The following is a 16,050-nucleotide window of genomic DNA, read 5'->3' as shown; positions in this document are numbered from 1 at the left end:
TTTAATTGGTTTATACACTTTTGTTTCAGCCAGAGCTCCATATCCCTGCATTGACTAAATAAAAAGGTCTTGCTTCTTGCAGTCTCCACAAGAGGGAGTTTAGTGTATACTGTATTATTATTGAGTTCAATGTATAAACGGTATGCAGTGTGCTCCCCCTAGTGGTGGCTTTAGGCAGCCAAAATTGTATAATTTAATATTGCAATGGCTTCAGTTTGATATATTTATCGTACAATGGTCTTTCCTGGGCCATTTAAACCGAAACCACACAACCTACAATGCTACAGATGGTCCAGATCTGCAGTGCCGCTGCGTATAATTGGCTGGAAGACCGAACCAAACTCAAAAACATCTCAAAATACGGAGATGTTTATAAGGGAAAGCTCTGCCAGGGGCTGGAAGTCTAGTGACACAGTCCTCTTTGACGATACAACTCTTCGTCATGTGACCAACCCCGCTGTATTCTATGTACTACTGCTTATACATAGAATACAGGGGGGGGGGGGGGCTGGTCACATGATGAAGAGCCATATCTTCATTCAAGACGACTGTGCCACTAGACTTCCGGTCCACGGGCAGCGAATAAAAACGTATGAAACTCTCAATTGGCGCGATAGAGACCGGAATGTATATTAGTGAGTACTTACATATTAGCAGTGTAGTCACTGCGGTAAGTTTTGGTCCTCACATAACCCCTTTAAGGTCCTATATACATTTTTGTTAAAAAAAAATAAATCTGTTTTGTACAGAAACATTTTTCTGTTAACTTCTACAAGACTTTATACTCCAAAATCCGATCTGGAGGTTCTGTCTGAGCGTTAATTCTGAGGCGTGCGCTTCTGCGTTAGTCGATGGAATGTAACCAATAGAAAATGATGCCGGGGGCACTTTACTTTCAGAGTCTTATTGTCTTCTGGTAATAAAAGGCTGATTATGTTACCCAGCCCCCGTCCGTGATGTCTCATGTGATCCTCATCCTTAGATCAGTTTGTTTTTTTTAAATTCCAAGATCTGCGGTTTCATAAGAGGAATCCCTCAAAACTACAAAACTAGGCCATAGAGGCTGCATACAGGACCATAAGACTGGATTCACACGAGCATGTTCGGTCCGTAATGGACGGAACGTATTTCAGCCGCTAATCCCGGACCAAACACAGTGCAGGGAGCCGGGCTCCTAGCATCATACTTATGTACGACGCTAGGAGTCCCTGCCTCTCCGTGGAACTACTGTCCCATACTGAAAACATGATTACAGTACGGGACAGTTGTCCGGCAGCGAGGCAGGGACTCCTAGCGTCGTACATAACTATGATGCTAGGAGCCCGGCTCCCTGCACTGTGTTCGGTCCGGGATTAGCGGCCGAAATACGTTCCGTCCATTACGGACGTAACATGGTTGTGTGAATCCAGCCTAAAAGTGATGGCATATCACTAGCAGAAAAACCAAAGGGTCTCTCACCGATCATAATCTTAACACTCTGCCATTGTACCCTTAAAAGGGGTATTGCCATAATATAATCACCTGTCAAGATCCTGTTACGCTAAAGTCGCACTGTATTCAGTGTGTACGGTCGGCATACGCCAAACGTGTCCATAGACCACCTATGGGTCTGATGAATGTCCTTTTGGCATCCCCGGTCTGACATCAGTAGATGCATTTTATTCATTTTTTTGGCTGCATAGGTACTTTTCACGTTGAAGTTTAGGAATTTGTACAATTAGATCACATGAATTCTGGGTATGTGACCAGGCTGTGAAAGTCCTGCCTCAGGCCAGGTTCACACATAGCGCAAATACTGTGGAAGTCGATGGGAGGTAAAACCCACAACAAATATCAGATGTTACAATTCACAACTCAGAAGAAAATAAATGATACTTCACCAGATGTCTCTGCTCCTGTGGCCTTCCCGGCCTGCAGGAATGACGTTTCATCCCATGTGCCCGCTGCACTAATCACAAGCTGCAGAGGTCACATGGGCCGCAGCAGGATCTCGAGAGGCTGCACTGCATGACAACGGAGGGACACGTCGCCATGACTACGGCTTGGGGTAAGAAGTTTTTTCCTAGCGCTGCTTTCCGCAGCAGAAATTGCACCTGAAAAACTGCACCACAATGTGTTGCGGGTTCTAGGTCGGATACGCTGCAGTTTTTGTGTGTGAAGCGGGTATGATTAAGACTGGCCCAGTGTAGAGTAAAAGAGCCTCAACCACTTCATCTAGGGATTGGTGGGATCCCAGTTGTCAGACCCCCCAATGATCATGGAGTTTTAGCATAGCCTAGGGGTTTTGCCATAGTTTCAGATTATAATGCTGATGAGATCCACCTGTCAGCAAAACCAAGGGGTATTCAAATAAACTTCTATAGATGACAAGTCCTGGGAAGCCTTCACTGCACAGAACAAATATGTGGGTTTACACAGTAGAATTGGGTCCTGATCTTGTTATTATTGTAACAAGAGAATATTTTTGGATACAAACGTTTAACTACTGTAAATGTATCACAAATAAATGGGACCATGTCTGGCTTGTGATAGGAGACTTGGTGTGGAGTGAGTGGTGTAACTCCTGTACTGACCCTGTCATTAAAAACACGCACGTCAGAGTTGGGGGGACCAATCAATAGCACAGTCGACTACGCTATTCCACCGAAAAAACAAACCTTACGGAACAGACAAATGAAAACCATTAGCAACGGAAACATTACCATTAAATAAATGGTAATGCAAACAGAAAGCTATGGCTTCCCCTGACTGAAGGGTCTGACAGAACCACGATGCGGAAGATGTGAACGAAGCCCAAGTCCATAATGTTCCTGCGTGTGGCCAGGTCTCCACTGATAAAGGGCAACAGAACCCCCAACTTTGTGTTCAGTGGGTTACCAGATGCTTGGATCATCAATCACTTCTCAGACATCAAGATCTTATCCCCTATTGATAAAAGTCCCCAGCAACTAGTGTCTATGGGGGGAAGGGAGTGAGGGGGTGTCAATCTATCTAATATACTGCCCCCTAAGGACAAGAGACGTGGAACAAAACGAGGAGACTTCATGTCGGACTAGATTTGCTCTTTAAGAAAACTATAACCCTGCCAATTATTAAACTTTCTGCCATTCATCGTTATATAAACCAAAGTCCAAACCTCACGTAACCTGCACCAGCGGTTCCCAGACAGTGCTCACTATAGACAAAAAGGCTCCAAGTCCCTAGATAAACCCACATTATCCATCTCCCACAGAGAAGAAAAACTGGAGTCATTTTTCTGGAAACAGCGCCACTCTAGGCACTGGGCTGTGTCTGGTATTGCATAATTTAAGTGAATGGGGCTGAACTGTAATAGCAGAGACAGCCCTTAGACAAGAGTGGACACTCTATTGGCCTTCGTCTGATGATGAAGCCCTGTGGACACTTTTAGCCTGTATGCCAGGAGCTTTCCCAACTTACAAGTTAAACAAACAAAAAACGAGATGTGAACAGGGCCCAAGATGACGCTCCTGGGCCCCAATGCAAAATCTGTTACAGTAATACATGTGGCTTCAGAAAAGCTCAAATCCGCTTCTGAACATAGCCTAAACTAGTGAGGACACCATCAAACAGCACCCCATATCTCAGCTTCCACAACCTGAATCTTTAGGCTTTCACTGGTCATGTGCTTTTTTTTTTTTTTACCAATTTCAGGCCTCATTCACACACAGATTTTTCTGGCAATTGAAACTGCATAAAACATACTTCTAAAAACACCCAGCATTATTAAAATGTGACATGATGTACCTACATTTTTTTAATGCCATTTTTAAAGCTTATGGAAAATAACGCCCCCCCCCCCCCCCAAGAAAAGCCTTAGCTAGAGCATGCTGCTTGGTTGTTAGGAGCAACAGCGCCAATTTTGCTAAATGTCCCCAAAACCATCCGGCCCTTTACAGAGGTCTTTGACTCCAGTCATCTGAGAAAGATCTGGCACTTCAGCTCCCAGTGACTTAGCAGGGCACCAATTTAAGGAGCCATGGTGGAAGGTAATGGGGTTATACAAATTTAGGGGGAAAAAAATGGCTGCTTACTTCCAAAAACAGCACCACACCTGACCTGTCCATGGGTTGTTTCTAGAATTGCAGCTCAGCTCTATTGAAGTGACTGTAGAAGAGCTGCAGTGCCACAAATGACCTGTGCACAGGTGTGGCGCTGTTTCGCTGTAATGAGCCATGTTTTACCAATCTTGCCCAACTTCTTTAAAGACTTCTACACAGCATGACTCGTGCCTTCCCTTCAAGACGGCCGGGTGCTGTGCATATCTTCATACAGGGTGAAAGCGATTCCCTGCGTGGAAGAACACATTATACGCCTTCTGTGGAAGACGACTTGTTGGCTCCAGATGAGAGAGCGCATTATAAAAGATCCTAATGTGAGGTCTGAACATACAGATCCCTCTTGTCCGCAGCACTTGGAATTTTGAGAATGTTTTTACGCATTTAAGAGCAAATACTTATATTATACACGTCACAGACTGGAAAATCTAAACGTCTCCCTCATGGAATAAGAAAAAAACCAAACTACGTGACTTATGGCTTTACATAATACTGGGTACAAGAAATCACATCACATGACCACCATCTCATGCCGCAAGACATATCCCATAGAGGATATAATGGTGATATAGGGCTGAGCTGCAATACCACACGTAACCTGTGGTATTGTGTGGCGCTGTTTTTGGAAGTAGGTAGCTATGTTTTTCTAAGTCTGCACAAACCCTTTACAATAAGGACGTCACTAACACCATAATCCGGGTTCTGTAGGGGCACATGACGAATCACATTAAGCTTCTCATCCAGTAAGTGGCTCTGACTTCTGTTTTTGAAATGTAGATTGTATGTCACATGATCGTTTTCAGAGCTACTTACTGGCTAAGAGAGATACACCATGTGACCCCTGAAGATGTGGGTTCTTTGCAGCCTCCTCTTTGCGGACCACGTAGTGTATGTAATGACCCTCACTAGTAGAATGCTATTAGGATGTCACCCTGATGCACTAATGGAAAGAGGTCGTCATGGCGACGTTACATTGAAACACAAGAATCAATAGGAGACATCCGAAGAGATGCCCATATGATGAATGTCAGCCGAACTGGCTAACCAACTAATGTGTATAGGGGTGTCCTGACTCTCCCCCGACAGTAGACATCATGGGAAAGAAGGATCAGGCATGTTGATACCCGACCTACTCGATCCTTTGCTCACACAGGGACTAACCCGCTGCGACAGGTGCCTCTTCCCATTGAATACACCTGTGTGCTCGGTCAAGCGTGTGTATGGAAGGGCCGGGAGCAATAGCGGTCAACCAAACGGGTTATCTAATGTGTATGGCCATCTTTACACCACTCAATGCCGGCTATTCTGGTGCACCTACAGCTCGCTCCCCCCTATCCCACTCCCATGTCACTCATGAGGGTCCGGGAAGATGAGATATGTGGAGATTAGTTTTAGCCGTCCCTGTGTTGCTGGTCATATTGGAGGACACAATGCGAACAGAAACATAAGGCCTCGTTCAGACGGATGTAGTGTAGCAGCATTTTACAGGCCGTATGGCTGGTGATCTATGTAAATTTACAAACCGTGAGGATCTGGATCTTGCAACCATAAAATGGACCCAAAAAGGCAGTAGGATTAGGCCATCTGAATGAGTCCTCGGGGCAGATTCGTTTTTTGAGGGTTTTAGTTAAAAGGAAAAAAAAAAATGCCTGACACGGAGGGGACACTAAGATATTGGCATCTGCTGCAGTCACCCCTGTATTGTAAGGTGCGCAGGTGCTTGATGTATTGCAGAGCTATGAATGTGGCCAGAGGGTGACAGAATTTAAGTAGGAATGTGACAAGTGTTTGCTGTGCGATAACACAGGGGGGGGGGTCTTCTGCAGCAGCGGGGGCCGAGGATATTATAGAGGTAGTTTATGTTAATGATAGGTTCAGATCAGGACCTTCATTACCGGGCGCCACTCATCATCTTCCATCACACAGACGGCATTCATCCGCGCACACGTCACCAGCGCGGCCATTACTCGGAGCCGTTCTCCCTTCAGCGTTTCCCGTCAGTTGATTTCAGGTCACATTTCCTCGTAACCAGATCCAATAATAACCATTATCTGCTCCTGGTAAGAGGTCACGTTACCCCTCCATTAACTGCGCAGAGACATCCTAATGTGCTGCCACATAACAGAAAATCCTAGATCTAAAAATAGTCTGAAGAATCATTATTATCCGTCACTTACTGTATATAATGTGAGGCATCGGGTGACAATCAATATAACAAAGACATGAAGCGCGGAGAAAAGACAGTAACAAGCAGTCATCATAAAACCTAGACAATCCTCAACCTAAGTATTAAACCTTACACCCTCTCAAACGTTCCTGACCACAAAATTCTACAGAGCGGCCATCCAGATTCTAACCATGGTCCCCGAGCTGTAACCATTGTCAGCCATATTGGAGAGAATGGGCACCTGGAGGGTCACCCAGCCCACATACAAACCCCTGCTCTCTCCATTCTCCACATTATCAATCTTGTGTATTTCTCCCATAATCACATCCCTGTGCCTTCTCCGCCTACATGAAACCAAAGATATGGCATCCCACTCTGGAGGTCGCAATGCGCCCAAGACAGCCCAACTGCACCCTGGGAGATAGAAATCATTGGAGCTGGGGGGGGGGGGGGAATCTCTATTACCTTCAATGGTAGGAGCAGTACAGGGATTTATCAAACCTAGTCCACGGGAAAAAGTGGAGTTTTTGCCCAATACTGTTGTATCAACCAATCCAACACTGCCCTGTTATTCAGAGGTCCCGGATTGGTTGCTATGGGCAATTAAATAACTTTTTCCCTTGTGTTTTGATAAATCTCCTCCTCCTTTAAATAAAAAAAAATAAATTAATTTAGCGTTCCCTATAGGAGCATCCTATACGTGCTACATACATAGAGGTCACTGGATTTGACACCTCACCCTGATTATTGCTATAAGAACACAGTCCACATTACAGATCCATTCAGTGCAGGACAAACCATTGTTACCACCGTCCAGGAATGGAAAATATATCGTAGAGCAACTTAGATCACATCAGTAGCCAACTTGACTTCAGTGACCGAACAACTAGCAGGGGTCAGAAACCTCCGTCACTCCAGCTGTTTTAAAGCTACAATTCCCAGCATGCCCAGACAGCCTTTGGCTGGAATAATAAAGCCTTTGGCTGGAATAATAAAGCCTTTGCCTGCCAGGCCATGCTGGGAGTTGTACTCCACAACAGCTGGAGTGTCAAAGGTTGCTGACCCCTGCTCTACTGCAATGGTCTCCAGCTATTGCATAACTCCTACTCCCAGCATGTCCTGACATGCAGCTGGGAGTTGTAGTTTTGCAACAGTTGGCAAACTGCAGTTGAGACCACTATTCAGCCTTGTTCACATGATGCAGATTTTGCATTTCTTTAAGCCAAAACCAGAATTGGATCCAGGAGAGAAGACCTTCCATATATTTCTTCTGTTTAGGTTGCAAAATCTGTGGCAAATCAGCACTGTGTGAACAAGGCCTGATGCACACGACCGCGGCGATCCTGCGGTCCGCAAAACCATACATCCGTTGCCTGTATTTGCGGTCTGTTTGTCCGCTAAAAACCTTCCGTACCGGTTTGTCCCTAACCTCTGAGTAGGTCACATTATCTACAAATACGGACAGTAAAATGACAGGTCGTGAGTTTTTGTGGTCTGTATTCTAGGCTTGCACAAAATTGCGGATAGTGCACAGACGAAAAAACCACGGTTGTGTGTATTAGGCCTAAAGCAGAATGGATCGGCTGCGCACCATCAATACTGGCGGACAAACTTCAAATACCACGAGACTTACAGTTAAAAGAATTTATTTCTCTTAATACCATAAAACACGGCAATATTAAAAGGTGCTTTATCTACAGCCGGCTGCACGTACAATACAATAGACGTCTACCGCTACACCGCGTGCGACTAAACACACAACCAACAGTCCTCATGCCCAGTGCTCCATTAAAGGGGTATACTCAATTCTGGAGAACAGAGGTCACCCGGACTTAGTGAGGCCGTCACATCCAGTCGGAGAAGGAACGGTGAGGCGGCTGTGCGCGCGCGCGCGCTCGCTCCTAATTTACTTCTATGGAAAACAGTAAGCATTCTCTCCATTTATTCTCCACCAGGATTGCCGCGGCCTCACCAGGCGGGACCCGCACCTATAGACATTTATCCTGAGTATCTGCCATAAATGTGAGTTGAGAATACCCCTTTAAATGAAAAAGACGGCATTAATAAATATTTATACAACGTCTATAGGAATCATTGTTCAGTGCGGTCTTATTTATTCACGAGAACTTATCAGGTAACAGTCTTCAGACGAGCAAACCTCCACCAGACCAACAATACAGGATGGAGTTTACAGGGGGTTCATGATTTTATGTCAAAGCTTAAAGGGGTATTCTCATCGTATAAAGAGATGGCGCATTGCTAGGACGATCACTTCATAAATCGGATTGGTCCGACCTCTGGGATCCCGACCAGCCCTGACAATGAAGTGGCAGCAGTGCCGATTTATGCTTTAATAATTGCATAACGGACAGGTCTACAACTTTCTAATATACTTTGTGTAATTCACCATTTCAGGATCTCTGCTTGCTGTCCGTGAACAGAAACAGATGTAAAAACTTGTACAGACAGCAGCTGACTGCTTTTTTACAATTGTAACTAGTTATGCGATCCTCTGAGCTAAACGGCTTGGAATCTAGACGAATGCGTTTTACCTGCACCAATACATTGCAGCAAACTATCGTGATAGGAGAAAGATGTGTGCTGCTGATGTATTTAGAAGAAGATTGTCTAGACTGGATACAACTGTAACAAACCCACAGCTGTGACTGGTATTAGGTCAGCAGAGTTTTTCAACCTCTGGATGTAAACAAATACTGCCATTTTCAGACAGCAAGCAAAGATCTTGAAGAAGGTGCAGAATTTAAATATAAAGTGTGTAAATATATATAAAAATTGTAGCGCTGTGCATAATACAGCAAATAAGCTTTATAGTTACATAAAACTGGAAAACCCCTTTAGGCTATGTTCACAAGGAGTATTTTGCCGAGTTTTTTGGCGCGGAAACCGCGTCGCAAAACTCGGCAAAAACGGCCCGAGAACGCCTCCCATTGATTTCAATGGGAGGCGTCGGCGTCTTTTTCCCGCGAGCAGTAAAACTGCCTCGCGGGAAAAAGAAGCGACATGCCCTATCTTCGGGCGCCTCCGCCTCTGACCTCCCATTGACTTCAATGGGAGGCAGAGAAAGCGTATTTCGCGCTGTTTTATGCCCGCGCCGCTGAATGGGCGTGGGCGAAAAACGGCGCAAAATTCGCCACGAAAATAGGCGTGCAGGGAGAGGAAAATCTGCCTCAAAGTTCCAAACTGAATTTTGAGACAGATATTCCTCCCCCAAAATACTCCGTGTGAACATAGCCATAAAATAAAAACAAAAACACACAAAATGAAACACAAAGTAGATAGAACACTGATCTATAGAGGTTCTTGATCTAGATTTTTGGAGCCATAAGAATAGTTTGGGTACTGCCAAGCACCCTTGTCCCACCTCAGCCACCCGATCAGTCAAAAATTTAGCATTGATCAGAAGACGTGACTAAATCGGAGACAGACCGGTTGTTAGGGACACGCTGCCCGACAACCTCAAATGACGGCGACATGTCCTTAGCTTCTAGTCTCGCAAGACAAGTGGGTCAGAGTAAGGCTGGATTGTATTTCCAGCAGAGAAAGGCAAATGGTGCTTGGCAGCAGTCACAGCATGACGTCCTCCATCTCAGGCTGCAATATTGATTTCCTATAAATACATTTAAAGCGAATTCCACTCTTGAACACCATTGTTTGTTTTTTTTCTTCATCTAGACAGGTCAAAAAAATCTGCGCTCATTAATTTCTTAACACATCTATATAGCAGATGGAGCTCAGTTTTATGATCCAGAGCTCCAAATCCCCCATATAGAGTTTAAATTCTTGCTTCCAGCAGTCACCACTAGAGGGAGCTCACTGCATACGGTATTATGGAGTTTAATGCATCAACATATGCTCCTCAGCTCCACCTAGAGGTGGCTGCAGGAAACGGAAATATTACCATTTAACGCAAGGTCCATTCAGGCGATTTGGAGTTCTGTATCATTAAGAAATTCATCAGCGCAAAATGTTCGGCATATAAATTACAGTGCAAAAGCTGGACAATCACTTTAAGGCAATTTCAACCACCACCATCATAATACTGGCACGTTATAGGGTCTGTATTACCACTGCCACATGCAGTTGTGCTGGATAGATCCGGAGTCACTATAGGATCTAAGTTCGGCTCTGTAGGGCCATAGGTGGACCAGGTTACACGAGTGAAATACACCTGTGTCTATACCATATACTCTTCAGGGCTTCCACAAACAAAACCCGACTGCATGCAGCTGAACATGCTTTGGTAATGAGAACCGCACTACTACTCGTCCTATGCGAATACTGCAATAACTTATAATGCATTGGTCGAGTAGATGTCATTGGGAGAGAGATCGTCCCCATTCAGTAAAGGACTATGAGTAACAGACTTGTTTGTCCGCCGTGGAGCGGCCGGAGGAAACGTTTGTGTTGGAAAATTTTCGTCTTTCCTGATCTGGTTCTGTAAAACTTTATTCAGAAGAGGTTTAAGCAACCCAACAGTCAAATGTGCTCCATCACTGCGGGAAAATGGTGCTGGGTCAGTCTCGGTTTTGGGCATATTCTGAAGGACGATCCGTAAGAGGTCAGTGGCGGTCAGATCGTCAGGGCAGATCTGACAGAGCTGGTTGATGTAGGAGTCCAAGTGTCTGCGCTTGATGAATTCTATCAATAGTGTAATAAAGATGTCCTTAGCGATGAGGGGACTGAGCTGTGAGAACTTCAGAGTCTCCTCGATGACCCTCGGCCAACGTTGCAGAGCAATCAGTATATGAATGGCCTGAATGATGGCCTGCGGCCGCCCGCTGCACAGCAGGATCTCCACTTCCAGGTCCACGTTAGTGTTTTCCTTACGCCTCCCCAAAACGGATAGCGCCCTTTTATATAGCGGCGCCCCTTCACAGTTATCTTTGGCCATAAAGTTCCAACAAAGACCCGAGCAGTCTTGGGCATGCTGAACAAAAGTTGGAAGCCACTTGGGTTTGAAAGTACAAAGAGACTGACAGATGACCTCAAACAGTGGAGACATGCCATTATGAGAGCCGTCCCCGGACCCTGACGGGACGGGACTCAACACTTTCTTCCACAGGTCGGCGGTGGCTCGGATGACCAGTTTACCATCTCCGTTCAGCAGAAACTGAAAGTTATTCCTTAGAGACATCCAGGCAGCCTTGGGGAAAGTGCTAAACAAAGAGTTAATATACAGCAGACTGTCGCGGTCCGTGTCCGTCTGAAGGAGCCGCGTGATCTCGTGATCCACCAGCTCCTTGCAATACTTCTCGATATCGTCTCCGGAAGCGTTAATGATGCAGGTCTTGAGGAGTTCCAGACTTCTGAAACTCTGCAGCTCGTTGTTCATGTTGCTCAGCAGATCGGCGTACTGCGTTTGATCCTTGGACTTGCCGTTTTTCTGGTTGAGGATCGCGGACAAGGTGATGGGGGCCTGGAACATCCCGCCTTTCTTTAACTCCGGCACGGTCAATTTAGCGTTGCTCAGGCTTCTTCTTTGGTAGTACTTACAGGCCTCTTCATAAACCATGTCTAGAAACGAAGGCTCGGACTTCCCATCGTCTTCAGTGACGGTAGAACAGCCGATTCTATAGATGCCGTTTTCCGTTTGCAGCTGGATATCTTCTGTATCTAATACTCTCAGGAAAAACGCTTCATCCGCTGGGAGTAGTTGCTTTCCCAGAAGCCTCCCTGTATGAATATCTATAAGGAACACTGTTGTATCTACTGCACAAGCCAAGATGTTCTCAAATATCTGCATTCTGATCTGGGCTTCAGCTACCGCCTCAATATTATAGACATGCCTGGCACCGCCGTCTTCACAGAGTACATAGATCTGCCCGGTAGTGGTCAGAAGAAGCAGCTGCCCAGTTCTGGTGACCACTGAGTGGAGTATTGCTGGGGACATCTTATAAGACAGGAAGCCGGCGTATTCTAGAACCATCTTCTTAAAATCGCCCTCAGTAAGCGCCTTGCTGTGCAGGATGCCTGTGGTTGGGGTGGTCATGGTCATCTTGTCTTCCAGGAGGGAGTATATGAGGAGCGGATGAGAGCCAGTGTCCGGTATCATGAAGATGTGGCTATGGGAGGAGAGCATGGTGTAGTAGGGGCTGTGATGGAGGACAATCTTCATGCTGCCCAAGGTCACCTGTTGTCCAAAGTGAATGGGGGAAAAAAAATAATAAAAATGAATAAAAAATTGGTAAAAAATTCAGACGATTACGCAAAACGAGGCAAAGCAAAAAAGTGGATAAACTAGAACATAAAAACGTCACCATCAATATCTAAAAGGTGTGTAGACTTTTGCAACCCATGTTATTGCTCCAATGTATCCGAAATAAAAATTTGTCTGGATTAAAAAAATATAAAAAAAAAAATAAAAAAAAAATGCTATCGTTTTGGGTCTACAGCACCTGCGCAGAGCTGTGTCTCCATAGTAACACTATAAACAAGTCCTGTGCAGTCTGCTCCTGAAGTCATGTGACCACTCTTCTTACTAACTTAGTCCGCGGAAGAGGGGGATGAGGTGTTACATGACTGCAGGAGCAGACTACACAGGGTTTGTTTGTAGTCTGGACCCATGGAAACAGCTGCAGACAACTGTAGATATTTTTTAACCCCTTCCCTACATGTACAGCACAGCGGGCGAATCTTCCCTGCACTTCTCTATACACGTACAGACCGCAGCATCTAAATGGTTAGGCAGACTGCGGTGTGCTGCTGGGTTGCTATGTCAGCCAGTGACCCAGCAATAGTCCCCAGCTCGACCAGATCAGTACACCTAATAGGCTCGGTGCGTCCTGCGCTAAATGTTGTATGTATTCCAAAATGGTAAAATGAAAGCTACACCTTGTCCCACAAAAAAGACCTCACGCCGCTCCGTCAACAGAAAAATAAAAACGTTGAAGATTTCAGTTGCAGACAGAACATGGAAAATGCAAGAGGTAATCAAAAATTCATCAGTCTCCAAAAAAAAAATCTTAAAATTTCAGATCTGGTCAAATTTTCATGTAGTGGACAGGAAGATAAAAAAAAAAAAAAAAAAATTATGGCGGCAAAAAAATTTTTTTGTTTCAAATTTTTTTTTTATTGAAGTCATAAAAACAAACCCTCAAAACTATATCCGTTTATTATCGCTGTAATCATACTAAGGCTTCGTTCACATCTGCGCCAGGGTCCAGTTAGGGAACGTGACCCTGACTGACGCAAACCAAAAGGTTTCCGTTTTCATCCCCATTGATGTCAATAGTGACGGATCCGGCGCCAATGGCTTCCATTTGTCTCCATTGTGCAAGGGTTCTGTCGTTTTGACGGAATAGCGTAAAAGTTGCTATTGATTCCGTCAAAACGACGGAACCCGTGCACAACGTTGACAAATGGAAGCCGTTGGCACCGGATCCGTCACCGTTGAAATCAATGGGGATGAAAACGGAAACCTTTTGGTTTCCGTTTGCGTCAGTTAGGGTCACGTTCCGACGGAAAGCTCAGACCGAACGGGACCCTGGCGCAGATGTGAACGAAGCCTGAACCATTTATACCAAATGGCGAACGCCAAATTTTAAAAAAATGGAAATGGTAGAATTAGGTCCCCCTCCATTTCCACCCAAAAAGACGATTAGTTAAACATTACAAAATGCTGCGGTCACAAAACTACAACTAGTCCGGCAAAAAGCATCCGAAAAAATAAAACCGTTAATAACTCAATGGTTGAGAAAGTCTACACACCCTTATAACATCAGGAGATAAATATTTATATGTATAATACATGACCGATCCCTTCAGTCCACAGATCAGGGGTGGGGGGATCCCAAAAGTCGGCCATCAAGTCTACCTAAAGCCCTTCTGCACAGGTTGTAGTCTGTTACCATGGAAACACATAGCTCTGCATAAGAGCTGTATACAAAGAACAGTAGGAGTCAGAACCCAATGCACTGGACACTAGTGTGATGACAGGCTCTGGGGGGCCCTCTAGAGGTGGGGGCAGGTTATACACTTACTTGCTGACCACACATCCGGAGGGGCCGCCGGCAGATGCAGTACATGTACGGGCTGGAGGACGCCTGGGGCTTGGAGGGCGCCCTCTCCTCACACCACACCAGGTCACCGCCACTACCGCCGCACACAGCCACCACCCGGGCCCGGGGACTGTTACACAGATCCAGGGACTGAAGGAGAAGCCAGGTCTTGCTGGAGGACCCCCGTGGAGGGCTCCATACATCCGCCCGACCGTTCTCCCATACCAGGCACAGCAGCCAGTCCTGCGGGCAGTGTGTGAAGAGAAGCCCGCATAGCTGAGGGGAGTCCCGGCTCGGCCAGCTCTGCTCCAAGTAAGCCCCGGGAAGCGGGATGTCAGTGGTCAGCCGCGGGAAGGACAGCAGCCTCCTCCGCCGCAGAAGCCAGATAAGCAAGTGTCGTCCGTCCGGGCTGCAGAACAGCCGGGAGTCCCCGGGCGGGGCGTGTAGAGCATCCCGCAGGGCCTGCTGCCGCCCGAAGTCACTGTAATCTGATAGAAGCTGCGGAGGCCTGAAGTGCGTCATCCCGCAAACCGCCCGTTTATCCCGGCATGGCTGCTCCAGTCAGCTCCCTCTCCTCATCACAAGACTGACCACCGCCTGATTTCCGGATCACCTGTGACGGGCGGGAGGAGCTCTGAGCAACGCGAAACCTGATTGCGGGTTGGGAACCAGCTCGATGACCAATAGTCTTTGGTTCACGTGACAAAATCCATAAATATTGACCAATGACGTGAAGGTTTTATAGATGTGGAGGCGTGGTTTGAGGGAAAAATATTTGTCGTCGTCATTTCAGAGGAGCGGCTGTAGGATGACAGAAGCGGAGGATTGGTGGTTGGAATGTACCATTAGAATTGTAAACAGGGGAGGCAGCGTGTAGACGGGAGCCTGGAGTAAAGACTCAAGAATAAACACTGGCGCGGATCACCCCTCTTCCTTGACTTGCTGGGTTCCAGTCCTGTATCCTGGCTGATGCCCGACTGGAGCTGCTGAGGTCCTGCCGCCTGTGAGGGGGGTTGTGTGTTATTGGTGAGTATTGTGCGGGTACCCGGATGTGGAGCGGTGACCGGAGGCTTCTATGGACTCTGTGGGCGAGGTTGTGGTAGGGGCAGAGGTAGGAGCCGTGTACTTGCAGGCGTAGGCCGCATGTGGACAGGAAACCATGCTGAGCAGGGAAGGCTGGGCAATGTGTGGCTGGGAGAACCACTAGTCACAGGAGCCCCTATCACAATATACCTTGTGTTACAATTCCTCCCATTTTTCAAGATCTCTGCTTGTTGTCAGGAACTAGGAACACTCATTGTCAAAAGCCTGTACAGATCTACTTCTCACAGCTGAGGTCTGGTTACAATGTATCCAGTCTGGACAATCCTCTGGACTCTAAAGTGATACATTTTACCTGCACTGATACATTGTAGCAAACTATCATTGATTAGTGCTGCTGCTGTTTTTAGGCTGTTAACGCTAGTGTCGTGGCTTCTGTTTATAATGGCGTCACGACGGGTATCGGTTTCTGACCAAATCCCAATAAATCACGACGAACCCTGTCGAGTAATAATGGCGTCCTTCTGCGTTCTCTCAGGGTTTGCGTATTTTTGATTGCGAGAAAACGGACAGACTGAGAAAACATGGAACAGGGAATCCTGTATCCGATTCTTGGTACAAGCGATCCCTTATAATTAACCCCTTCCTGCTCAGGAGCTGTGCGCAGAGTGTCAGCTGTAACGTCCATTTAACCCCTTAGATGCTGCGGTCAATAGCAACCGCAGCACCTGAGTGGTTTTACAGAAAG

General features: G+C 46.2%; 2 protein-coding genes across 3 annotated transcripts in view; one reads left to right on the top strand and one right to left on the bottom strand.

Moving 5' to 3' along the window:
- Nucleotides 1–7,872: 7,872 nt before the first annotated feature.
- On the bottom strand, nucleotides 7,873–15,164 carry HPS6 (HPS6 biogenesis of lysosomal organelles complex 2 subunit 3). The gene is made up of 2 exons (XM_075843007.1): nucleotides 14,244–15,164; nucleotides 7,873–12,394 (listed from the first exon to the last, which is right to left on the bottom strand). The coding sequence occupies exons 1-2, from the start codon at nucleotides 14,781–14,783 to the stop codon at nucleotides 10,553–10,555; spliced, it is 2,382 nt and encodes a 793-aa protein (XP_075699122.1). The 5' UTR covers nucleotides 14,784–15,164; the 3' UTR covers nucleotides 7,873–10,552.
- ARMH3 (armadillo like helical domain containing 3) overlaps nucleotides 14,247–16,050 on the top strand; it is a 40,773-nt gene continuing 38,969 nt past the window's right edge. The window contains exon 1 of one of the 2 annotated variants that reach the window (XM_075843008.1): nucleotides 14,247–15,287. The gene's annotated coding sequence lies outside the window, so the exon portion shown is untranslated. The other variant, XM_075843009.1, reaches the window with a different exon arrangement.

The sequence above is a fragment of the Rhinoderma darwinii genome, chromosome 11, assembly GCF_050947455.1.
Source record: "Rhinoderma darwinii isolate aRhiDar2 chromosome 11, aRhiDar2.hap1, whole genome shotgun sequence".
Classification (NCBI taxonomy): domain Eukaryota; kingdom Metazoa; phylum Chordata; class Amphibia; order Anura; family Rhinodermatidae; genus Rhinoderma; species Rhinoderma darwinii.
This window is presented reverse-complemented; position numbering and strand designations above follow the sequence as displayed.